This window comes from Lissotriton helveticus, chromosome 8 (genome assembly GCF_964261635.1).
Source record: "Lissotriton helveticus chromosome 8, aLisHel1.1, whole genome shotgun sequence".
Lineage (NCBI taxonomy): Eukaryota > Metazoa > Chordata > Amphibia > Caudata > Salamandridae > Lissotriton > Lissotriton helveticus.
In genome coordinates this window covers 1,358,172,039-1,358,198,811 of record NC_136069.1, presented here as the reverse complement: position 1 = coordinate 1,358,198,811, position 26,773 = coordinate 1,358,172,039, and the positions used below count along the sequence as shown (strand labels likewise).

Below are 26,773 nucleotides of genomic sequence, written 5' to 3'. Positions count from 1 at the left end.
TCGACGAAGACAACCAACACACTGAACCCTTACCGACCACCCCGACACCCTGAAGCCAGTGATCGACAACTGGACAGCCCTCATCATCGAAGACACACTGAAGACGATGAATTTAATCCACTCCGGGGCCCCCACGTACCCCTGCCCCCACCACATTTTCAACGGAGCCGCCGACACCATCGCACCCATGCTGTGCCACACCATCAACCGCTCCCTGGCATCCGCCTCAGCCCTGACGACTAGAAACATGCGGAGATCAACCCCCTCCTGAAGAAACCCTTGGCGGACCCCACCAACCTCAAAGACTACAGACCCATCTCCCTGCCTCCGTTCTCAGCGAAGGTCATCGAGAAAGCCATCAACAGCCAACTCGCCACATTCATCGAAGAGCACAACATCCTCGACTCCTCCCAATCCGGCTTCAGAAAAAACCACAGTACGGTGACCACCCTCCTTGCCACAACAGACAACAGCCGTACCTTACTGGACAAAGGAGAAACAGCAGCCCTCATCCTCCTCGACCTCTCAGCGGCGTTCGACACAGTCTCTCACCGCACCCTAATACGCAGACTCCACAATGCAGGGATCCAAGACAAGGCCCTCAACTGGATCCGCTTCTTTCTCTCCGGCAGAATGCAGTGGGTCAGACTCCCCCCTTTCCTCTCGGACTCTACACCTACCACCTGCAGAGTCCCCCAGGGGTCCTCCCTTCAGCCCTACACTCTTCAACGTCTACATGGCTCTGCTCACCCCCATCGTCAGAACCTACAGACTCAATATTGTGTCATACGCAGATGACACCCAACTCATCCTCTCCCTTTCCAACGAACCCAACACCGTCAGACACATCTTTCGAGAAGGCATGGAAGCCGCCGCCAATTGGATGAAAAACAGCTGCCTACAACTAAACACCAACAAAACTGAAGTACTCGTAATGGGCCCAAACCCCAACGCCTGAAATGACACCTGGTGGCCCCCGCCCTCGGAAGCCCGCCCACCCCCACAGACCACGCACGCAACCTGGGAATCATCCTGCACTCAGAGCTCAAAATAGACCGCCAGATCAGCGCCGTCTCGTCCTCCTGCTTCCATACCCTCCGCCTCCTACATAACACCTTCAAATGGATCCTTCTCAAACACCGAAAGACCGTCATTCACGCCCTGGTCACCAGCAGGCTCGACTACGGCAACGCACTCTATGCCGGATTAAACAAAAACCTCACCCACAAGCTACAGAACATTCAAAATGCCACTGCAAGACTGGTCCTCAACCTGCCAAGACACTGCCACATCTCCCAGCACCTCCGCACACTCCACTGGCTCCCCATCGAAGCTAGGGTCACCTTCAAGATGCTAACCCACGCTCACAAGGCCCTCCATGACACCGGCCCAGTATACCTGAACAGCCAACTCAAATTCCACGCACCCCAAAGGACCCTACGATCAGCCCAGCTCTCCTACACCGTGGTCCCTGCACCAGAAAGACCAGATCAGGAGGCAAATCCTTCTCCTTCTGCATGGCCAGAGCCTGGAAAGACCTTACGCTCCACCTCAGACAAATAACATCGCTCCCCATCTTCGCAAGAAGCCTCAAAACCTGGCTCTTCGACAGACCCCCTCCTTGATGGACTGGAATCTGCGACCCCCCACCCCCGAGCACCTTGAGACTCTTAGGGGTGAGTAGTCGCGCTTAACAAACACCTGATTGATTGATTGATTAATTGATTGATGGTATGATTTCAGGTTTCCAGAGTAGGATGGTCAAACTGGTTTCTGCGATTCTTTTGATCAATTCACGTTATGCATCTGGTTTATAAAAGCCACATGGGTTTTGAATTTTTTTGATCTAGAGGCCCACATGTGCATAGTAGACAGTGCCATAGTGGTGCATGGAGTTTATCTGCTACAATGATGAGCATTGATATATGTGAGATGTAATACCCCAATATTATTTCAGGATGATGCAAAATAGTTCCACCCAGGCATAAACTCTCTTTACTTAGATTATTGGATTTTCTTTGTGGTTCTGTGGTCATTATCTTGCTGAAGTAGAGGTCAGAATTTTTAAGCCTCTAAAATAGAAAAGGACATCAGCAGACTAAAAGATGATTGATAGTCGTGTGAAAAGCCACATCTAGATTCATTGTCAGCTTCATTATCAGTCCTTTGCATACAACGCATATTACAAGTAGCCACAGACAAGTTGCTTGTCTCAGCTATAAGATAATTTGAGGTGAGGTTGTTCATGTGCATGAGGAAACCATCCAGTCAATGTTACTTGAAAACCGTTTAGTCCCAATTTTTGGCGGGCACGATGAAAAGGTTTTTTTCAGTGCCACAAATTCTGTTCTGTGCAATTTGAACCTAAATGATCTGACTTTTAATGCAGTGGCAATAACCAATGACAATATCTTCAGACACTAGTGTGATAGATTACCAGGTTTTTCTTCTTCTTTGGACTTACCTTTTATTATTTTATTCAAAGCCAAAATGTTTTTCAGAGTTAAAAACATTGTTCTGCCTAAATGAGCAACAGAGTTTCAAATGAAACAGTCTTCAGGTTTTCCTTAAGGCATTAAAATATGGCGAAGAAGAGGCTGGGTAGACTTTATACCAGGCAAGCTCTCAGCAAATATATATCATGATATAATACATTCCAAATGGATACTCAACATTTTAAGACCATTGGTTATTCTACCAAGTATGTGCCTATGACAAAACAGGCCATCTGACACAACATTTCGCCTTGCGTTAGACAGCACTTTGAGGCTGCCAACAATACTTCACCTCTTGGAATCTGTGCAAATACTGCGAAGGGCAGAACAGCTGTACCGCTTTTATTGTTTTTTTAGTGTAAGAAAACTGCAAAGTCACTATGCGGGTCTTCCATAAATATATGCATTTGATATTAGGATATCAATTTGCGAAACCTGGACAGTGATACAGTTTAAATTAATACTAAATTGACAAGACTATTCATGACATTTACTTTACCAACGCCCCTTGATCTGCATTGCTAGTTACTGCGTAAGAATCATTGAACAATAAAACAAATCTGCATAGGAAATTGTATGCTGAAGAAGAAAGCTTTATAGACTTTAGTGAACGTGATTCCAATAGACACATTGTTATCACCTCAGTGTTTTAGCAACCCTCTCCCCACACCCTCCACAGACTCTTGGAGTTCCTCTGTGGCTAAAATTCTGGGTGTATTGGTGTAATTTATTATTCAGGGTGTCTTCATGTTTGTTAGGGATGGGGGTCTCTAGTTGTGAGTGTCTTTCACCCTGTCCAAGTAGCGACCCTTCCTTCTAGTCAGAATAAGTGGATTACACACCTAAAATAACCCCTGCTCATCCCCTGGGTAGCTTGGCACTAGCAGTCAGGCTTATCACAGAGGCATAGTGTAAAGTATTTGACATAACACACACAGTAACACAGTAAAAACACTACAAACGAACACCACACCAGGTTAGAAAAATAAAGTATCTTTATATAAACCAAACAAGACCAAAATGAAAAAAATCCAACATACACAACTCAAAATATGACTTTTAAAAGGTTTCAAGCAATTCTGTCCATAGAAATCTATGGCTGCGTGATTTTTACACAAAGTACCTCAAATGTGTCAAAATCCAGAAGGCAAAACAGCCACAGGGGTGGGAAGCATCTAAACACACAGTGATACATCAGTTCCTGATTTCTTGGGGAGGCGATGCGACAGTTCTGCTGCACACAGGAGAAGTGCTGCATCGAATACAGACTGTAAGGGATAAGGGATGCATTAGTTTCCCAGGCGATTCGGGTCTGCGGGTGCTGCGTCAGAAAAATATCCCGCACAGGTGCGATGTGTGGTAAAATTAAGCTCTGTGGGTTTCCGTTGCTGCTAAGCTTTGATGTGCCGATTCATTTAGCCGCAGTGAAGAGCCTGCATTGGAGTCGGTGTGTAGCGGTTTCTTTGGCCACAGGCAGGCACCGCGTTGTTTTCTTGGGGTGCACAGGACTGTGTGTCAGGAATTTCTCCCGCACTGCGGTGCTTTATCAGAAACTTTAGCCGCAAGAAGAGCGAACCATTGATTTTGTAAATTTCTTCAGTTCTTCCCAGCTTTCTGTAACAGAAACAACCTACAGGGGCCCAGAACTGGAATATGCACCCCAAGGCAGGTCAGAACCCCCAGCAGTGGAGTTAAAGAAGGCTGTAGGTGAAGTATTTGTGTCCCTGAGGCTTCAGAACAGGAGGCAAGCACATACAAGCCCTTGAAGATTATTCTCAAGCAGTTTTCACAGCAAAGTCCTGTCTTTGTTATCTTCTTGGCAGAAGCAGCAACTGCGGGCCAACCCAGCAAAGAAACACATAGCAAATGGGCAGTTTCTTCCTCGCAGTTCTTCAGCTGTTCTCCTTGGCAGATGTTCCTCTTGATTCCAGAAGTAATGTAAACTTCTGGGGTTTTAGATCTAATACCTATACCCCCTTTTCCCTTTGAAATCTTTGTTCAAAAAGTCTCTCTTGCTCAGTAAAACCAGTTCTGTCCTCCCTGGTCCAGTTTCACAACAGGAGATGGAGACAGCGTTGTGCAGAGCAGCCACATCCTATTCAGATGTGAGTAACAACTCCTCCCACCACTCTAGCCCAGGATGACCCATCAGCATATGCAGGGCAAACCTCAGCTCCCTTTGCGTGAGTTTCTGGAGTTGTCGTGTAGTTCCTATAACAAGTATACAGTATCTGCATGTTTAGACAGCATACACTGTAGGATTGGTGTCAGACGAACTCTGATCACCCCCACCTGGTATGTTGACCTTTTTTTACCAACTAGCTCACAGTGCCACTATACTCTCCTCTTACCAAGTAGGGAATAGTTCTTGGCAACCATCAAATAGACAACCCTGATCCCTCAGGATCGTGGAAACAATATACTACCTTTTGCTCAGTCACTCATGCTTACTTAGTGTGTCTCAGAAAGATACACCGAATAAAACAGGCTGGGTGTTTTCAATATTCATTTATTGAACAGTTGTTATTCTGGTTTAAAATAGATGTGCTGCAACAACTGTTAGACAGTATAAGATATAAATGATTAGAAGTACTACAAAGGTAAAAGGATAGTATAGTTTTACCATCTTACTACATTCATGAATATAGTCAAGTATATAAAACACATGATAAAAGATGCGTACTCCTACGTTGCCTCCTTAACTAGATGTACCTAAGTGTACCGAGCATGGATGTAGGTGTTAAGCCAAGAATCCCTCTAGGATTTAGTTAACCCCATTACCTGAAGGGTAAGACTGTAGGACCCCGTCCTGGTCTCGAGCTGAAAAGCCTGTAAGGGGTGTTAGACAACTGCGAGCTGGAGTGTCTACATGCAGGAACCTCAGCGTCTCTGGTCAGTGTGTTGGCCGGGAAGTCTCGGTCTCCTCTGTCTGTCTTAGCAAGATGTAATGTATATTTATCCATATGTCTCTCATGGGGTCTTACCTTGCTGTATTACTACGCCGGCCTAAGGATGACGGGGCCATGAACTTTATACATAGATTTTATACAGGAGTTGGTAGTCCTGCAGTGCTTCCAAGAACCCTCAAGCATAATGTATGAGATTTCAAACTAGGGAAAACCAGCGTTCTGAATGCAATGTAATATCTAGGTAAAAGGTCAGTCCCTGTAAACCGTGCCAAGTGTAATGTAGGGAAAGAATATAGGTGAAGGGTAAAGAGTTTACAGAGGCCTATATTATGACACCTATATGGAATATAACAGAGTGAATGTACAAAGAGCCCCTGTCAGTCTAAAACCAGACAATGTATCCACAAGAAGGTAGAGACATACATGATGATTAAACAAGAAAAAGCCCACTTTCTAAACGTGGTGTTGTTAAACACACAGTTCAAAAGCCACCTTTACTAATAGGTGTGCTATTAAATTCTGAGTTCAGAGAGCCTAAACTCCAAATCTCTAGCTATTTCCAACCGAAAGATACTCTTCTGAACTGTTACAAGGCAGCTCCAATGATAGCCTATGTGAGAGCTAGTCCTTGCAATATTGAACAATAGGCAATATTTCACAATCAGGAAATGTAAAACATACCAGTACATGGCCTACCTTTAACATACATCACACCCTGCTTATGAAGGTACATTGGGCCTACATCAGGGGTGATTTACATGTAAGGAAATGGAAGATTAGGGCCTGGCAAGTGGGTATATTTGCTAGGTCAACGTGGCAGTTAAACACTGCATGGGCAGACAGTGCAGTAGCAGGTATGAGACACATTTGAAAGGCTACTGGTGTGGGTGGTACAATCAGTGCAGCAGGCCCACTATTGCCATTTGATTTACAGGCCCTCAGCGGACAGTGTTTTCCCTAGGAACTTACCAGTAAATCAAATATGTCAATCATCAATAGCCAATCATAACTAAAATCTACATAGCGGGCAATTACACTTTGGCACTGATCAACAGTGGCAAAGTGTCCAGAGAACCTAAACCAGCAAAAATGAAGTCCAGCGCACAGTCAAAAATACAGGTGATAGAGGCAAAAAATGTAATTGAAAATCACGCCAAGGATACCAGGTCTAACAATGTTCAGTTTGTTTTATGTAATACCGATGCCCCATCGTGGGACATACATATATAAATGGTAAATTGCAACTCTCAGCACAGAGAAACCGTTAATAAAAACATTGAGTCTCATCCTACGCATGTTCTATTTAAAAGAGAGAGAACCATAATGGAGCACACTATAATCCTCGTATTTCATTTTACAGAAGGCTCACAAAACTGACTTTTAGCTATGTTTTTTACAGTTGTTTTTCGGACTTTCTTTGATGTACACTATTCACCTATAATGTACCCATTTTACACTGCACACTGCTGAAGGGTGTGTTCATCGGAGTTGGCTGCAGGGCCTGGTTTTCAGACAGGCCTTGCATCTAATAAAGCAGACAGACATCAACTGCTTCACACAACACTCAGCCACGTACAGCAGAGGATGCCCACTTTTTTTTAAATTCAAACTAATGATTTTCGTGAAAATGTCAAAGTCAAAATGTTTCGAAAGAGTGCAGTTTTCAGAAAATATTTGCTACTTCCAAATACAGAATAACAGTCACATGGTCGCCATTTACATATAATTAGTGATTTTACCATTGGAACTCTGGGAATTTTTCTAATTTGTACTCCCAATTTCCATGCTTTCGAGTCACCCATAAGACTGCCCTGTGATCTGGCACCTCTAACATTGCCTTCCCTTTCCTGCAGAACTTTGTTTTTCATTGATGTTTTTATCCCCTTCATCAGCCAGTCACCTGTTTTGAAATTTTCATATGTAATGCATAAAAATGGTGGGTTTGAAATTGCAATTTTATCTGACAATATAAACAAAAGTGGTAACTCTTTCAAACCCACTCTTTTTCTTTTTAAGCTCTGAAATAGCAAAACTCCTGAACATTTTAACATTAAGCCTTGGTGAAACTTGTAGAATATCCTTTTTAGCAATTCTGCTAAATCGGTAAATATTATGTGAAATTACGCACTATAACACCATATACCAGTCTGGCATTTTGCAATGTGCACTCGAGTCCATTTTGAATGCAAAGATGCATTTCAGGCTAAAGAAAATACAAAATTGGGTATGACTTGAACAATATTCCCTGGGCAAAACTAACAAAAACGTAAACATTTTGTGTAATAAATGTAAAGTGAAATGCTGGAAATTACATTAACTTGGGTCGGCATAAACTAAATTTCCTCAAGCTTATTTAACAGCAACCCACAAAAGCACTTCCTTAGTAAAATTTTACATTCATACCATGTTTTGTATAAATTCCTTCACCGGTTTTTGCTGAAGTGGTGAGAAAAAGTTTCTTTGGGCGATAAAATGGAATACACATCTGTTTCAACCACCAAACTATCTTTTTTACCATGTTTGGATTACAACAAAATTTGTCATTCCCAACTTTTGCTGCATGTTAGACGTGGCTTTTACAGGTGGTTTATTCCCAGATTTTTTGCTTAGTGGCCTATTGTTTCTGACCTGTTTTTGTTGGTTTTATGACTCTGGGCACTTTACCACTGCTGATCAATGCTAAAGTGCATATGCTCTCCCTCCAAATTGTATGTATGGATTAGTGTTTCCATGATTGGCATATTTTATTTAATTGTCAGTCCCTAGTACATTGCACTGTGTGTGCCCAGGGCCTGTAAATCAAATGATGCTAGTGGGCTGCAGCACTGGTTGTGCCACCCGCAAAAGCAGCCTGTACATGTAACTCAGGCCTGCTATTGCAGAGCCTGTGTGCAGTCTGGTAATGCCATGTCGACTTGGCAAGTGCACCCACTTGCCTTTCCAGAGCCTAACCTTCCCTTTTCTTACATGTTATTCACCCCTAAGGTAGGGCACTTAAAGTGAGAGGAAAATCGTCAAATCTGATAGATCTATAGGCTCTAATAGATTCCCAATTTTACACAAATAGTCATAAATCCACTAGACCAGCCCTAATCATAGCATCAAGGGAGACATAATTAGAGAAAGAATTTCATATTTATTTAGTTTTTTACAAATATCGATTCAAACAGCAATATGGACAATTTTTGCATTTACATAATAAATAATCAACTCAATCAACCCAAGTCCCACACGTCCCTTCAGTCAATCAAGTCAAGCCACACATACTCACACATTCTTCATTCACCCTTCTTGCACCACAGCCAAATTGCCACCCTAAGGTATGCCCAAGGTACCCCTGTGGACAGGATGCAGTGTATGTAAAAGGTAGGAACAAAGAGATTTACTGTATAAAAAGAGGGGCCCAGACCCCAGACTTTCAGACTACTGCTGAATTAAGGAACCTGACAGGAAGAAGAGCCGGGAAAGTTGGAGGAGAAGTACTGCCCCTGTGCTGTGTGCTGTTGGGGTTGGCCTGCAGTTGTTGCTTATGTCTTGGGCAAGGAAAGGACTGGACTGTACTTTCATCATCCTGCTTTTAGAGTCTTTGCCAAGGGCTTGAAGTAGAGCTTGCCTCCTGCTGGAAGTATCAGGGATAGAAACAACTACATAGATCACTTCTGGGAAATCAAGAGGAACCTGAGGAGGAATACTGGCCCTGTGCTGTTTGCAGTCTGTGGTTGGCCTACAGTGGCTACTTTCTGCCAAGGAAAGGGAAAAGGACTTTGCTGTTTGCTGTGTCTCCTGCTTGAGGAAGATCCCCAAGGGATGGATACTGAGCTTAGCTCCTGTTGTGAAGTCTCAGGGACACAAATACTTCACCACCAGCTCCCCTGAACTTCCTTTCTGGAAGTTGTGACCTTTTACGAGGTGCTGCTGTTGTTTTGGACCTCTGGAGGCTGTTTGTAGCCGGGAGCTGGAAAAGTAATGCAACTTTGAGGAGCGTGGGGCATCCGCACCTAATTCCGACGCATCACCGAAGAAATCGTCGCGTCGCCTGCCCGCGGCTCAAGAAATCGCTGCACGCCGCATCGATTTCACTGATCTCCAAAGTCCGAGATCAGCGCACTGATTTCAACGCACATCCTGCTGTGCAGCTGCAAGAACCCACGCATCGTCCTGGATTGTCGCAGCGTATCGAGGTTGCAAGTCTGGCGCATCAATGGGGGACGTAGTAAGAAACTGATGCCTCACCTCCCCATGCAGTAAGAAATGGACACATCACCTCCTCTCCGGTAAGGAACCAACACATCACCTCCCCTGCGCAGCTGTAATGAATCAATACATCACCTCTCCTGGAGCAAGGAACTGAAGCATCACCTTCCTTGAGTGTAAGGAACAGACGCATCACCTTCCCTACGTCCCATGTTTTGTGTGCATGACGTATCCAAGGTACTTAGTGTGAAAGTGTTGCATCTGCAATTTGCTTTGAACTGAACTATTTCTACCATTTGAAAGTCATATTTTTATTACTGTACTGTAGAATTTTTGTCATGTTGATCTTGTTTGGTTTGGATAAAAATTACTTACACTGGTGTGGTGTCCATTAGTAGGGATATCACTGTATTTCTGTATGTGTTCACAAATGCTTTACACACTGCCTCTAAGATAAGCCTGTTTGCTCGTGCCAAGCTACCAAGGGGATGAGCAGGGGTTATTTTAGAAGTGTATGCCCCTTACCCTGACTAGAAGCAAGGGTCCATATTTGGACAAAGGTACCTACCTTTGCCAACTAGAGACCCACATTTCTAACCCTACATATGGTCAGAATGTCCTGAATTTTCTACAGATCCTATTATGAGGACCTAAGGTATAGGCAAAGAAAATAGTTTTTTCAATGGAAAGTGTGGCAGAGCTATATTACCATTTGTAACTAATTGAAGATTAATTTCATAGATGATGTTTGTAAGCGACTTTAAAAATGCTTTTATGCGTATTAAGCTACCTAATAAATGTTTTGTGGTGTATTGTCTGATTGAAGCATATCTGAATAGGAATAACTGCCTCTATGTAATATATCAAAACAGTATAAAAGCAGTCGCTCACGGTTAAGTATGCATTTTCACTAGTGGGAAGGAGTCGTGACTCACAAGAAACAAAGTATACAAATAGAGTATGGATTAAAAAAATCAGAAGAGAAAACAGAAAAGGCAGTAGGTCAGGAGTGATCTGAGCAAGTAGACTGGGGGATCTGATTGCTTAGAAGCAAGAGTCCTCACACACCCAGATGTATGTCATGCTTCATCATCCAGCAGCTACTAATTTGGCCGGTGATGCAATTCCCAATGGGCCCCTTGGGGGGGCTCTTTGCTGGAGGTCTTTTAAAATAAGACATCTTGATGAAGTATAGCACTTCCCCCGATCTAATTTCTGAAACCCCTCCTGGCCTACTGCCTTTTCTATTTCCTTTTTTTATTCTTTTAGGAACTGCATTCCCCACCTTAATACATGTACATTTAGGGAGCTTGTATGCTGGAACTAGATGTGCTCCCAGTCCCCCCGTTATTGTGTTTTGTCACAAGAAACAAAGCCTTGAGAGGAGCATGATGCCCATCGCATCCCTTAATAATGGTCATAAATAGCATATTACTCTCTGCACATCCCCACATTTGGTTTATGCCATGCTTCTTTGTGGTTTATATAAGGTGTAAATAAGATCCTAGATTTACTAACATTTGCCGTTGTATGTTGTAATTTCCTAAACCATCCAACGCCCAATTTGCTTGGCTTTCCTCAAAGGGTGGAGCATGGATGTTCCAGCGCAGCCACCTATGAATTTTTACACAAACTCAAATTACTAATGTTTGTCAACCTGGGTTTGATCCTAAATAGTCCACCTACCCGAGGTTTGTGTAACAAAGTGAAATATCTTTTTTTCTTCATATTACTTTCTTTCTGCATGTGTTCTGTATTCTGCAGCACACATATAAAGAGGAATCAGCCTCAAAGAAAAGGCTATGCTAACCACAATGTAGGCACTCTTGGGATGTGGCTCAACTGTGTGAAAGGTTAGTTAATCTGCTCCAAAGTTATTAAATCGGAAGCCAAAATAATGTAGCTAGGTCAGAGTTTCCATTTTAAAGCTGCTTTTTGCTTTGCCAATAATTTTAGCACTGTTCAATAAATATGAACAAAACATTTAGACAATGCTTATCCGATTAAGGTTCAGCACTCACGTTTCATGTAGAACACTCTGCAGAGGGGGGGGGAGTGGAGAATTGAGTGGAGGTTATAAAGGAGGGTCTCTCATTATGACACCCTAAGGAATCTGTGCTCTCTGCTATCGAACAAAAATGCTGAATAGAATTACACCAAAGCTGGCATGAAACCAGATCTTCTTTTTTAGAGAGATACCTTTGCATGGTTTAGTATAAATCACTTCAGTGATTTTTGAGAAATTAGCATTTGATGTGGTCAGACGTTAACAATATGTGTTTGTGACTTGCCCATAACTTCAGACCTTTTTCACGAATTTTCACGAAATCTGGCAAGTGCTTAGCATATTTAGCGGAAGGTTTATATTTTTTTAATGTTAGTAGCACTATAAAGGACAATACGGTTAGAAACAGAGGGGGACCTATTCATGGACTAATCGATGCGCCATCCGGTGACAAATTCATATAAAGTTACGGTGACATTTAACATATTTAGGGCCTTATTTATAGTTTGGCAGACAGGATAGTCTATCATTCCATCCACTCCACTGCCTTTACAGTGCCATTGACGATAAAAGACTTGCACTACAGCACACTGGACATCTGTAATGTTTTTGTAGAGTACTCTGACTACTAAACTCTTCATAAGGGCCTTTGTCTTCCTTGGGTTTTGTGCAGAATCGTAAAGCAGGGCAAAATTAAAAAGAGAATCATAAATATTATCATATGCTAATACCTTTGATGCTATTTAATACATCTGAAGGAAATATGACAGGTTTTTAGCAAGTTAAGCTCAGATTTCATGTAGATCAAACTGCAGTGAGACCAAAGTCAAAGAAGGTAAAAGTATTTTTTTACAGTAACAATGGTGTACTTGTATTGATCTCCACAACACTTGTCAGGCACTTAGCATTTTTGCTTACTCCTGATATTTTGAGTATTATACAAATCTATCAAACAAGAGATCAATTAAAGCTTGGTGGGGGTTCAGAAAATGGGCTTATAATGTAAGCACTGTTTAGAAATTTGTATAAGATTTTGAAGGCTGTTAACATGTTAAGCTAAGCGCAGGGCAGTGGCATAACGCAGGCCCCTGCAGCCCCTGTGGTGAAGGAGGGCCCGAGCCCTTCCGGTAGCCCTCGCCTTAGGGGGTCCCCATTCATTCTGCAACAAATGAATATCTATGAGATACTGGAGACTAAGGCGCTCCTCGTCACATTCTGCAGGGTAACTACATCATTTTGTGTTTTGCAAATGGTGTAGGGCTTTCTGGTCTCAATGATATGTGGGAGCAAAGTTAAAGAATGTGTTAAAAAATGTGTGATTTGATAATACATTTGAAGCTCAATTTGTCAGACATTTGGCATGTTCAATTTGTTTTTTATATGTAGAATTTAATAACAATCTAAAGAATGTGGCATGATTATAGGGGGAGGGCAAGATTTATTCATTTGATAGTTTTGGAACCCTTTGAAAAATCAAGGTGAAGTAAAGCCATGGTGAAATGAAAAATAGGTGCCAGGGCCCTTGCCAGTAGGTCACTGCAGCTTTTACCACCCATTGCCTTGCCAGCGCTGCCAACAACAATACCTATGCAACAACCAACAATAACACCCCAGAAAGTGAAGGTTCAGATTATTCCAGGCCCCCAAAGCTCTAAGAATGTCTTGTGTGAGAGGAATTAACCCCTTGTCCGTGTGTCCGTGGCGCAAATTCCGCCACGGTGCTGGGGAATTAATGAGTGGGCGTGTTTCGAACGCCCCCGGCCGTCCTCCGCACACACCCACTGTGATGTCGAACGCAACGGGGTAATTGTTTTTACTGTATATTGAATGACTAAACAGCTGTTGTTCTGCTAATCTCTAAAGTACACAGACAGCGCCACCATGTGACATACTGTCATAGTGCTGGTGTTCACAATTAAGTGCCAGAGCCTAACACTAGAAATCACCGGCTCAAATTAAGCACTGGTGAAATGGATTAATTGTTTTAAAGAGTCAGCGGAGTTCCTGTCCCGTAGAATTGGGGGCAGAGATATCTCAGGGATCTGGCGGAACGGGAACTTTACATTCCATTTGTCAGACAAAACAACCAGATTCCTGCCCTTGTTCTGAATTGAGATGAAGTATGTTAAATATACTACTAAGCATTTGGAAAATCACGTCCTGAGTTCAAGGTTAGCACAAAAAAATTCCATTGTAAGCGAGTTCTCTTTTTTGTATGATATCATGCAGGTGGTTTGGGACAGTCTTTGCAGTTCTAAGATTCTTTACACACAATTCTTCTGTTGTACTTCGCGAAGAGAAATAATCAGTTTGATTTGGTTGTACAAAGTATGATGCCGACAGTAAATTAACTTTATTAAATACTAGCATCGATGTGAGAAATAGAATGCAGTTTCTACAATAGTTTCTCTATTGAACGTCTCAATATGACTTTATGGGTGTCTGCCATCTTTGTGCAACGCAAAGCGCTGATACTGACGGGATAAAATGCAATCTATTTGCTGGATCAAAAGTGCGTCTTGAAAATATTAAATAGCCTGGAGTCCTTCCTTCAATGTGCAGAATGGTCTGTCTAACAGTAGAAGAAGTGCTTTTGCATGACACAATATCTGACTTTCACTTCCTTTCGTTGCCTAAATTGTCAGTGGTAAAAGTCTCAATAAATTCGATTTTCGGCTGGCATTCTCTATTCATGTATGGAGCTGGGCTCCTGACTGAGGCACCTCTCAGAGAGCCCTTCCTCCTTCCTGCTCGTTCAGAGGCTGGCACTGGCGCGGCAGTGTTGACTCCTGAACACTGAGCTCTGAGAATGCAAATCTGACAATACCCATATGCCGCTGCGAGCAGCCAGGAAATTGAAGCCGCAGATTTATGGTTCAGTCTCTTGCACTTTAATCACTCGGTGGTTAATCGGATAACTGCTGTACTTCGAGAACTAATACTTGAAAGTGAATGATGAGCCCAGACAAGGGGAGGCATTTTTTTGACCGGATTCATCCGCGCTCAGCTGTCAGCGGACAAACCTGGCAAGGCCACATTTTATCTCCTTATTTTTCATTTCTTCCGCAATAAGAAGCGAATGACAAGACAGGAATATAAAAGGGATTCCCACTGCGATAGAGCTGTATAAATTATGTATTATGCGGGCAATTTTCTGCTGATGCTATCGAATACCAAGTTCTTTCCCATGTTTTCTTATTATTAATAGTGTTGGCCTCATTGCGGTACGTAAGATGACTGACGTAAAAACATGAGCTAAATCGTGTAAACCCTCCCATCCCAACTCACCCATTCAGAGACAGAAGAAGCACTGATTTCGATTAAGAGAAGCCCAGATTTACTGACTGCGCTTTGTTGGTGTTAGTCACTTTGGTAACACAAGCCGACATTAACACGTTCAATGCTCATGACGAGCTCAGCTCGTCATGAGCCACGGTGCTCGTGTGCTCATGACGAGTCATGACCGTTGGAACGCTCGCACACTGGGCTAATTCCCCTGCTGTGCGTTCTACACAAACAGATGTGGTCATACACGACCACCGTGGCTCATGACGAGCTGAGCTCGTCATGAGCACCGGGGGGGGGTTGTGCGTGCCACCCTCCCCCCAGCACAGCGGGGAATATGTCCCGCAGGGAAGGGGTTAAGGCCCCCAATACGATGCCAGCCGGACGACCGACATTGTATCGGGATGGAGTCCGCCCAACATGTAGTTGGCTGCCCCACCCGTCTCAGTACGATCCGACCACCATGAAGTCGGTCAGAAACATGCATTTTCAATTGAGGCTTGTGCTGCGGCCCGTAAAAAGGGCTGCAGCACAAGCCCCAAAAAGGCATGTTTACAAACGTCTCAGCAACAGCAATGTGTGCCAGGCACCATGTGGTACATAACACAGGCTGCATGGGTGTTTGGGTGGACACCACATGTGCCCCCCAGGCCCCATTGCGGAGGCTCAGGTGGGACGGGTCCCTTGCTTGGGGTCGCCAAAATACTCATCCATCGGCTGTTTCATGGCGGTTGGACCACCATGAATAGGCAGAGGGAAACAAACATTGTAATCCCTATGGCGGTACTTGAGCAGGCAGCATCCTATTATAGGGATTATGGTCCCATCACTGCCCCATAGGCTCCTTTAGCTTTTTGGAAAAGCAGCGATCGGTTCCTCTGCCCTATTCCTCTGACCACTGGATCATAATCCGGTGGTCAAACTGCTTCTATACATGTCGATGGGCCGGCCACAGATGGACAGTCAGTGGCGGGACCATCAATATCATAATGAGGGCCAAAGTGTTGTGCTGGGATTAACTACCCATTAGAAATCAGGATTTCCATAGGAGTGTTTCCCAAAGTAGTGCAAAGTTAAGCTATGCTCTGCTTTGCACTACTTTGCATCAAGGGGCGTCTTTTGGTAATACATGGACTTTTCCATGCAACCACCCAAGGGTTTTGACACAAATCACCAACTACAAACATCCATTGGAAAAAAATGTCACACCTCCACAAGACAGGCATAATGAGGTGACACATGTTCATTTCTCCTTGTTTTCCTACTTTGTATCTGTGCTGCATTGTGCATAACACATACATAGCACACTCCCTTGTACTATGTTACAAGTGTGTGGGCATTGGCTCATGGCCCCCATAGTGTGCCAGTGCAGGAAGACAGAAAAACAGATCTGTATCTTAGAAGAAATTATGCTGTTCTGCTATCTCACGTTCAAGCAAGGCAGTAGAGTGCAGCACCTTTAGTTGCATGAGTTTTTCCCCGAAATCTGGGCCTTAATACTTTACATTCTTTAAATTTCTGGCTGATTTCAAAACCTACAATATGGAAGCCTATTTGAAGGGTTGTTTTTCTGACAGGCACGAAAATATGTAGGGTTAATAGTAGATGTGTGTGTTGTTCCTTTCTACCAGAACCATCACTTTTCATTTGTTAATCGGTAATGATTTTTCTCTGGATAGTCCAATAGTTTCTCCCCTACTGTAATTTTTGCATTCTTAAAAATACTGCCAACATTTTTGGGTAGCCAAAAGCAACAGCAGCTACTGATGGATTACCCTATACTGTTCGTGCTACCCCTGGTTTTAAGGATCAAAAAGTAAAAAGGGCGGTACAAGACTTCTTTATTTCTGTCGTTTTCAGTCTTTGCGCTTCCACCACCACCTATCGGAGGACACTATGGGGAAAAGGGTGGGACTGTGGGTCCACCCGATGATATTAATAGAAGTAAACGTTGCACAATGTCACTTCTGCTGTCCCTTGGCATTTTGGCGATTTGGCCCATGTGAAACAAATTACACTATTTTGTACGTGCGGCTAGATAGAGGCTTCCAAAATAAAGACTTTGGGATTGCAACCCAAGCAAGTGGGAGTAACAAAAGCACTCTTACAACCGGCAGACTGTGCAATATAAACGCCAAAGTGAAGAGTTGCAAAAAAAGCTAGTTGATTAACACATAAAGCCAATACAGTGGGATTCAGCAACCTGCTCGTGCACCCTGCACTGTCAATCTTACGAGCGTTCTCTTGTTGGCAAGGCTACCACGTGTGACATCATTTACTGATAGTAGACACATTTGGCATCCGGTCTCATGATCGTTGCCATATTCGCCCCTTTGCCAAGGTTCACATTTAGAGATGAAAGAACGAATCAAGTGGGGCTAAATTCGAGAGAAACGAAAGGGAAATTCTCAACATGCAATACAGGGGGTTATGTTCTTCCAAAAACGTCGATGTTGTGTGCTACGTCATTGGGTGACACTTTCATCTTCTGTCTTTGTTTCTTTTTAGACCCAAATGCTCTGGCTGGACAAACTGGGCCTGACCACGCGCTCATAGGAGGGATAGTGGCCGTCGTTGTGTTTGTGACACTCTGTTCCATTATCCTGCTTGGCCGATATTTGGCAAGACATAAAGGTAAGCTGCATTCTCTGAACTCACCCTGCTTTTATTTCGTCTCCTTTCAAATGTCCTTCCATGATTAATTTAAGGCGGTCGTTGTTGTCACAAAACAAAACCTCTGAAGCTGAGGCAGAGTGCACACCCATTCATCACCTGTGACAAAGGACATAATGCCAAGATCGCTTCTCATTCCCCTTTATATCTTCCTCTACTCAGAGGAAGAATACAAAATGCCAGTTTTTGGACATTTGACCCAGATTTGATGCAAAAAAATGCAGCAACGGCAACATCGTCTTTAATCATCATGGTTGTGATTGGAATTAACTTGGATTGATTGCTGAATATTGTTTATCAAACTCAGAACGATTAATGGCATAGAAGACATCCAGCCCATAATGTGAATGGTAAAATATAAGTGATCTACTGTGTGTATTTTAATGGACTACTGTATATGTACAGACATGTAGGAAAAAAGAAAAGTCAGAAAAGGAACCTGCCAGTAGGAGTTGTAGAAACTACAAAAACTTCGAAGTAGGTCGGGCTGAAGTTGTATTATGCTGGCAAAATATGTGAAATTACACAAATCCAGCTGAAATTTGAGAAATGTCTTGATTTGTGTGTGCTATGCAATATTCTTTATTTTTTGACGGCAAAATACTGTTTATCAGTGACATTTTGTGCTCAAGCCAATCTCCTTGTGGGGGTGTATAACACTAAAGGTGTTTTTTCATTGTTTGCGCCGGGTGCCCCTTTTAAAATGGGCCCCCTGCGCAAACAATGAACATGCGCCGTATTACCATGAATGCTCTGTCCCCAGGACAGCCGCAAACTCGCACTGCCCCAGAGCTGTTTTCACAATGCAGGCGGCAACCAGCCTGCACTTTGAAGGGGAATTAGAGATCCCATTGCAGGCGGGTGCAGTGAGTGACTGCACCCGCCTACAAGGGGATGTCCGGGCGGTCCATAGGACCACCTTATCCCCCTCCAGAGGGCTGCTCTCAGGGGGGTGGTGAACTGTCAGTGCACCTTCTGAGAGCTTATTTGCCTCTTCACCCTTGTCTGCAATATGGAGTAGGCGCTGAGGCAAATGTATTCCCTCGTTTGCATGGGGCCATGCCTCCATGCAAATGCAGGGAGTGACCTTTGTAGATAGCGCTTTAAGTGCACCACTGCTATCGGTATTACAGAAGGTGCTGCAAAAGTGTCTGCATACCGTTCTGTAATACCAAGGTGCCTGGCGGTGTGCAAAGCGGCCCTAAACACCCATTGAGCCCCCAGGGCACATTCATATTACGGCCCCTGGTATGTTGCGAGATTTTTTAATGTAAAGTATGTCCTTGCATAAAAAGTAACATAAGCTACTATACAGGCAAACCTCTTTTCACACTAAAGGCCTGATTCACAAATGTAAACTTACACATTTCTTTTAGTTTATGATTGTTGGTTATTCACTTAAGGATTTGTGAGTAGGATCTTTACGACTTCTGAGTCTCCTCACCTAAAAAAGGTTGGTCAGTACTATGTTTTTTATGTGCAAAGCCTCTGCAGTCGTGAAGCTACTTCTAGTAAAATACCTTTGTGAATAGCAGACAAACGTGAAATGTATCTTTACGCAAAAGTGTATGTTTACATTTGTGAATTGGGTTGTGATGACCAATGATTCCTGGAAGTTAAAATTTCCAAGCTATAAGTAATGTCCCTTAGCCATAGTGCTTTGTGCTTCAAGCTAAACCCATATTCAGACGATCTCCTTCCATCAACATTTGCATCTCCTGCACCATGTCCTCTCATTCATACTGCCAATTACAACCTTATAACCATTAAGACCATGATCAGACTGTAACATAATTAATATATATCCCTTCAGACTAAACCTCCCCATGTAAAAGATTTAAAATTTCCTGGCAACTCTAAACACAACAGTCAGTCAGTGCCAAAATGCCATCACGCGGCAAGCAGAAGTGTTCCTCACAAGCTTTGATACATAAGACATAAATGGAAATAATATCACAGATCTTTCAATCTTTTGTTGGAAACGTGCCTATGATAATGTACAATGCAAATGGATGTGTCCATAATATAAAAGGATACAGCCAACATATGCCAGGGGGCCGCTCAACGTGCTTTGCTGCAATGTATGCCTTACTGAAGCCATCCTATTGCAACAAACTGTTCAGTCTGTCTGTGTAAATTTCAGCAGGTGATTTTCCATGTCAGGTATCAATTATTATATGGAAGAGTTGCAGTCATGAAGGCCTGGATTGTGACCATCATATGACTAGGCGGCTGCCATCTTATCTAGGGTGCATGAGCTATCCATACTATGCCTATCCTTTCCAAAGGATCCTGCATTTGTTTTCATCTTGTCTACTATCTGTACTAATGATTATATACTCTTCATTTTCACCTGACATATACTGTACATCTGTTTTTGCCTCTATATTATTGTTGACGTTTTCTCTATCAACTACATGGTCACTGATAGAATATCTTTGCTAAAAACATTGATGAAAAAAATATCGAAAACAATATAGAATGCAAAAATATTGACTCCCTATACTTAAACAGGTAAGTATAAAAATATTGAATCAAAAATATCGAAGTTAAAAATATAGATGTAAAAAATATCGATTTAAAATAAAAATAAAATAAAATAATATGTAATAAATATATAAAATATATGGTGAGGAAGATGGCGTCCATGGTGAGGAAGATGGCGTCTGGCTAACAACGCCGCTGTGATGCTCCGAAGTGACTCCCCCGACGCCTTGCTCAATCCGAAGCGTTAAGGCAAGAAAATGACACGAAAACAAAGGAAATGCAAATAGAACCTGACCGGGAGAATTCGGGAAAGAGAAGGGAAGCATAATATGATACTACAGGAGAAACGGCCACCCATCTCCCTTACCGGTTCTCGTAAACTCGGGTCCGGGCATTCTCCATTGCTGCAGTGCCTCGGGGAGCTCGTCCTTGGTCTGGCATCCCAGATGCACGCTGGCCTGAGCAAGCCCCCTACAGGCCAACCGAGTGATGGAGTGAAATGCACGGGAACCGCGAGGAGCAGGCAGAGACGGATGCTGTGGAGGAGACATTCTCACCCTGACTTCAACAGGCTAACGTTTGGCAACTTTGCGAAAAGGGACAAGAGACACGGAAAGAAACAATCTTCACTCGCTATAGTTCTTGTTGCTATAGGAGAACAAAGGGAAGAAGACATGTCGGGTAAGGGAAGCCGCACCGTTAAACCTAAGAGCAATGCGACCCCTAGCATACAACTCGCTCTGGCCCCCATTGCCACCCGCCAAAAAAAACAAGACACCATAAAACAAGATATACCGAGGCCAGGTGCGCTGATAGTCAAAAACAGGGGCACCGATAAAGGGGAAGCCAGAAAGGACTTTCCGGGTAAATCCGCCAGTGAGGCTCTTCCCGCAGGTGGCAGCTCCATTAAAAAAGTCTTAGGCTGCCCTTCCAAAGAAAATGACGGCTGCCAGCCTTTGATTACAGCCAGCTTTGGGGCCCTAAGTGTGGATGGGGGTCAGACACCTCAGACATAATTAACAAAGGCTAATAAGGCTAATGCCGATTCAAGTGTCGCAGAATCGCTATCAGAGGCGATAACGCATCTAAGTGAACCGGCTTCACCCACTGCCCTCTCTATACATGACTGTCTTGAAGAAAACACTACCAGCTCCTCTCATTCGCTCTTACTAGACCATACTTCAGGGGATGAGGGGTTGGGCTCTGCACAAGATCCTTTTGAGAAAACACTACAGGAGAATATCCCCTGCACTCCGGACAATCCAGATCTGTACTACTCCCTCACGGATGAATCATTGATGTCAGATGTGAGTATGTCCCTATCAAGTGAGGAGGAAGGAGGCAAGTGGTATAATAGCGTCAGCTCTATTCCGGATGTACAAAAACAGCGCTTCTCTAAAAAACTGCAAAAAAAAAGAGACAGAGACCGTCTCAGGAAAGAGCAGTGCTTATCGGACAAAGAGGAAATCGCTCCAGAACTGACATGGGATTACAGCGGTACACCACCCTTTATGATTCGCTCCAACTCTACGGATGCCTCCGGGGGAATCCAACAATTATAAGCACTAGGATGGAATCGACTGATCCTGCCAGTGAAAAGAGAAAGGAGGGAAAGGAGCTAGCTCTTGGAGATATCCTCCATTCCATCAAAAGTTTTCAAACCAAAGCTAAATCCGATAACCGCAGATCCCGTCTTGCGGCAAAAAAACTTCAAGGTGCGGTCACGAAGGTGGGGAGGACCTGTGCAGAAATCGCTGACCGAAGGACGACAGTCGAAAAGGGAACGGAGCAACTGGAGAAAGATGTTACCTCCCAACAAACTAAATCCGAGGAACATGAGGAAGCTGTCAAAGACATGATTTGGAAGCTCGAGGAACAGGAGAATCGCCAACGACGCAATAATCTCCGCTTTTTAGGAATACCCGAAGGTAGTGAAAAGGATGATCCCAGGAAATTCATGATCTCACTCCTTCAGAACTCCTTTCCTCGGATTGGGAGAAGTAAGTTCAAAGAGCCCACAGATTTCCTTTGATGATCAAGAACCGCAATAAAGCACCACAACACCCTCGTGCTATGCTAGTGTTCTTTGGGAACTTTCTACTTCGTGAGGCTCTCTACGATCTAGCCCGACCCATCAGCAAAAGATCATTTGATGACATAACATTTTTCACCAAGCCAGACTTTGCACATGCCACGGTGGAGCGGAGATGGCAATTAAGACAACTCTTCGACCCTTCCAGAAACTAGGAGCATCAGTTTTCCTCCAAAACCCTGCTAGACTAAAGATTGTACATAAAGGGCAGACCCACAGCTTTGTCTCCGAGATACAGGCTAAAAACTATTCAGCAGAACTCCAGGAACTAAAGTAATGCTGCAAAAAAAGAAAAAAATACAAAAGGAAAAAAAGAAATCTGAAATATTTCCAATCCTTCTTTTTCCCTTTTCCTTTTCTCTATCTTCTTCTTCTTTCGTATTTGCTCTCTTCAATCTTGCCTAACCAGGATGCTAACCAACTTTAGGGGGAGCACACCCCGGGCTCACTCGGTCCTGAGACGGCGGATGTCACACCCCTGGCCCCGTCAGGGTCAGGTAACCTCCAGAGGTGGTGGTGGGTGGGGGGAGGGAGGTGTGGGAGGGTGGGTGGGGGTAAGGGGGGCCAAGGGCTGGTCAGACAGAGTTTTCCATTTTCTTTTGAGAAAAGGGAGATTCTAATAATCTAGCTGTTTTTCTCTTAACGTTGATTGAGGTTTTGGAGCTCAATGTATCTAAAAGCATTTGTAAAGATGTGTAAATTAATGAAATGGGGATGATAAGAATTCTATCACTAAACATTTGTGGTTTAAACAATATAAAAAAGAGACAGATGGTCTCAGTAGGTCTACAAACTATGGGTGCTAATCTAGTTTGTTTACGGGAGACCCATATTGAAGGTTCACGATCTCATCTACTAAAAACATTGGGATACAATCTGATTGGTGCCACTACGCAGGGCGCTCAGGTAAGAGGGGTGGCAATTTTAGCGAAAGTTGTGGGAAACCGCTTTATTCGGACAAAAAATGATAAATATGGAAGGTGGGCAATCACAGAGTTACATGTGGGACAATCTCAACCAATGACCATCTGCTCTATCTATGGGAGTAATTGTGACAAACCCTCCGTAATTGATCAGGTCTCCAGTGAACTCTCCCACTGGCCACTGCCCTTACTTATTTGTGGGGACTTTAATATAAACCTCCCTCCTGACTGGTCAGTGGGAGACGACTGGCAGTATCATGGGCGGAAGTCTAAAGTCTTTAGGGTGATAAAGCAGCTATGCATTACACATGGGTTAGTTGATGGATGGCAAAAGTCGAACCCTAATGACCCAGGTTATATGTGTTATTCGAATCCACACCAGACACACGTTAGGTTGGATTACTTTTTGATGTCCAATTCATTAAGAACCATATCAGAAGTAAAAAAAACTACCACATGTTCTTTCAGATCACAATCCCCTGGTGTGTACAATTAATTTGGCCCATATGAATCAGACACCGAGAGTATGGACATTTGAGAGATCCTTACTTAGTGAGAGTGAATACTGCAATCAAATTGAGAGGCTGGATGACCAACTTTATAAAAGATAATTATGGGAGCACTTCAGTAAACTTTGTATGGGATGCTCTAAAGGCAGAGATCAGGGGAGAAACAATGCAATATTCATTAAGAACTAATAAACTGACAAGAGAGTCTCTCGCTGAACTACAGGACGCTTTGAAGGAGGCTAAGGAAAATCTTATAAGGGCAACGCGAGACTCCCTTACCACAGAAGTTATTACGACTAGACAATATCAGGTGGGAATTGCCAAAGCGGCTATCACCAACATTTTCACTGACAAAGCGATTAAAAAAGCTGCCACTTACAGTGAAAAAGTTTATGAGGTTGGTGAACTAGTTGGTCATCAGCTGGCCGTTCGTATGAGACAGCTAGCTTCACAGAATAACATATGTGAGATTCAAGACCTAACCGAAGGCCTGATATCTGATCCAGCGAAAATAAGAGAGTCATTCTGGCGCTTTTATAGCACGTTATATACTGAGGATAGCGAACCAGATCCAGAAAAAATAAAACAATACCTTTATAAAGATACATTTGATAAACTTAATGAAGAAGATCAGGGAGATTTAGAGAGGATTCCGAACATTGAGGAAATAGTAAAAGTAATAAAAGATCTTCCCCGTGGCAAAGCGACTGGATTGGATACTATTCCTTTGGAATTTTATGTAGTTTTTATGGACCAACTTAAGGATTTAGTATTAGACCTCTTTGTGCATATATTTATAGGGGGGCAGCCCCCAACCTCTTGGTCCATGGCTAAAATAGTGATCTTTCCAAAAAAACACAAACCCCCGGATCAGATGGGGTCTTATTGACATATCACTTTGATCAATGTTGATTCAAAAATATACTCTAAATTAATAGCTAACCGCATCTCAGCAATCATCCATAAAATCATTGCAAAGGTTCAACACGGCTTTGTCCCCGGAAGGGAAACCACCAATCATATTCGGCGAGTGATTAGTTTATTTGATAACACCGAGGTGGCAGGAGACCCTATGGCGCTAGTAATTCTCGATGCAGAGAAGGCTTTCGATAGGGTCTCCTGGCCATTCCTGTGGCTCGCAATGTCCCGGGTAGGATTAAAGCAAGGGTTCCTACAGGCTGTCCAGAAATTATATATCAACCCTCGAGCTATGGTTATGGTCAATGGTAGCCTTTCTAAAGAACTGATAATATCAAGAGGAACGCGACAGGAGTGTCCGTGCTCACCGTTGCTGTTCGCAATCTACATCGACCCCTTCATCTGTCGATTGGAAAGCAACGGTGGCATAGTACCTATCTCAACACAAGGATACCTGACAAAAACCCTTGCCTATGCCGACGATATCGCCATAGTGACCGCTGACCCAAACCTGGCTATGCCTATCATTGAAGCAGAAGACTTTGGGAAAGTTGCAGGGTACGCACTGAACCAAGGGAAGACACAAATAATCCTAAACAACAAATGTGATATGACAGACACCCGTGTAACGGAAAAGGCCACATATTTACGTATCTGTATCACCTCTAAATTAGGGAATCTAGTTGATATAAATATGAAACCTACGTTAGATACAATGCAGAAAGATCTTCGCCGTATTGATAATTTACATCTGTCCCTGATAGGTCGGGTGAATGCTTTAAAAATGGTGTATTTTCCGAAACTTCTCTACATCTTCAGATCAATTAATTTAGAAATATCAGACCAATCGTTTAAAGTAATGGAGCGCACTTTTTCGAATTTTATCTGGGCATACTCCCAACCCCGCCGAACATATAAATTATTGACGCTCCCTAAAGAGAAAGGGTGATTAGCCCCTCCAAATTTAGCCCCTTGGCTGCTGGGATAATTGTCCTGCTGTGTTGGGGGGCGGGGGGGCGCGCACCGCGCCCCGGTGCTCATGACGAGCTCAGCTCGTCATGAGCTACAGTGCTCCTGTGCTCATGACGAGCTGAGCTCGTCACGGCCACACCCGTTTCAATAGAACGTTCAGCACAGCAGGGGAATTATCCCAGTGTGCGAGCGTTCTAATGGCCATGACGAGCTGAGCTCGTCATGAGCACCGGAGCACTGTAGCTCATGACGAGCTGAGCTCGTCATGAGCATGCAAGGGGTTAAGGGCTTATTACTGGGCTTCGGTTTTGTTATATAGTCATGAGCTCTTTCTGCTTAAAGAGATAGGGACAATCCCGGCAAGTGACGGTCCCTCCATTTACCAGCTAATTCTGGGTAATACAACTACTGGCTATCTCTGGAGATATCTCTATGACAGCTATCACAAAAAAGTAAGATTTAAAACATTAATGGGTAGCTTTAAAGTATGGAAGAATGTGAGAAAATTGTTGGGAATAGGGCGTTTGTCATTCTACTCACCTCTTCTAAAAAATCCAGCCCTCCCTGAAATATTTAGTGATATGTGTATAAACAGGTGGAATGCCGCTGGAATCACCCACATTGGTTGTTTTTTCTCAACAGAAGGGCTACTCTCCTTTGAGGAATTAAGAGAACAATATCACCTAGAATGGAGAGATTTCTTCAAGAATCTCCAAATTAGAGATTTTTTATTACAACATACCAGGGGAAATATAACATTTGATAAAATAGATATAGCTGAGATACTCTGTACCCCCAAGAAGAGATTCAGGATTGGAGAGATGTACTCTCTCTTGCTAAAACAATTTCCGGATAACCTAGAGAAAACAGTACAAAAATGGCAGAATAAAATAACTATTACAATGGAAGAATTTGAACATGCCTATGCCCTGTCACAATCTGTGCTTATGGCGACTAAATTACAGACGCAGTTTTACAAAATGTGTTTTTTTATGTATTATACTCCGGATAGAATTGCTAAATGGGGGAGTGGGAAGGGCACTTGTTGTTTTGGATGTATGCTACCTAACGCCGACTGTATTCATATTTTCTCCTCATGTTTAGGATTAACATCTCTAAAAACTAGTATCCAAAATTTTCTGACCTTATTGTTAAAAACAGAGATAACATTATCAAATGAAATGATAGTTTTGGGGGTATCGAATTCCATAGACCCGATGTTTGGACATTAATTAATTTTTATTGCAATGGCAGTATTGAGGATCTGTGTAGCTTCAGCTTGGCTAGATCCCATCGCTCCTTCATACCAAC

At 43.2% G+C, this 26,773-nt stretch overlaps 1 protein-coding gene across 2 annotated transcripts in view; it reads left to right on the top strand.

Annotated features, from left to right (window-relative positions):
- The window catches only part of CADM2 (cell adhesion molecule 2), a 1,787,353-nt gene that overhangs the window by 1,738,851 nt on the left and 21,729 nt on the right, over positions 1-26,773 (top strand). For both annotated transcript variants that reach the window (XM_078658341.1, XM_078658340.1), the window contains one exon: positions 17,397-17,522. In XM_078658341.1, the coding sequence (XP_078514467.1) occupies positions 17,397-17,522 (126 nt within the window). The remainder of the gene's footprint in view (positions 1-17,396; positions 17,523-26,773) is intronic.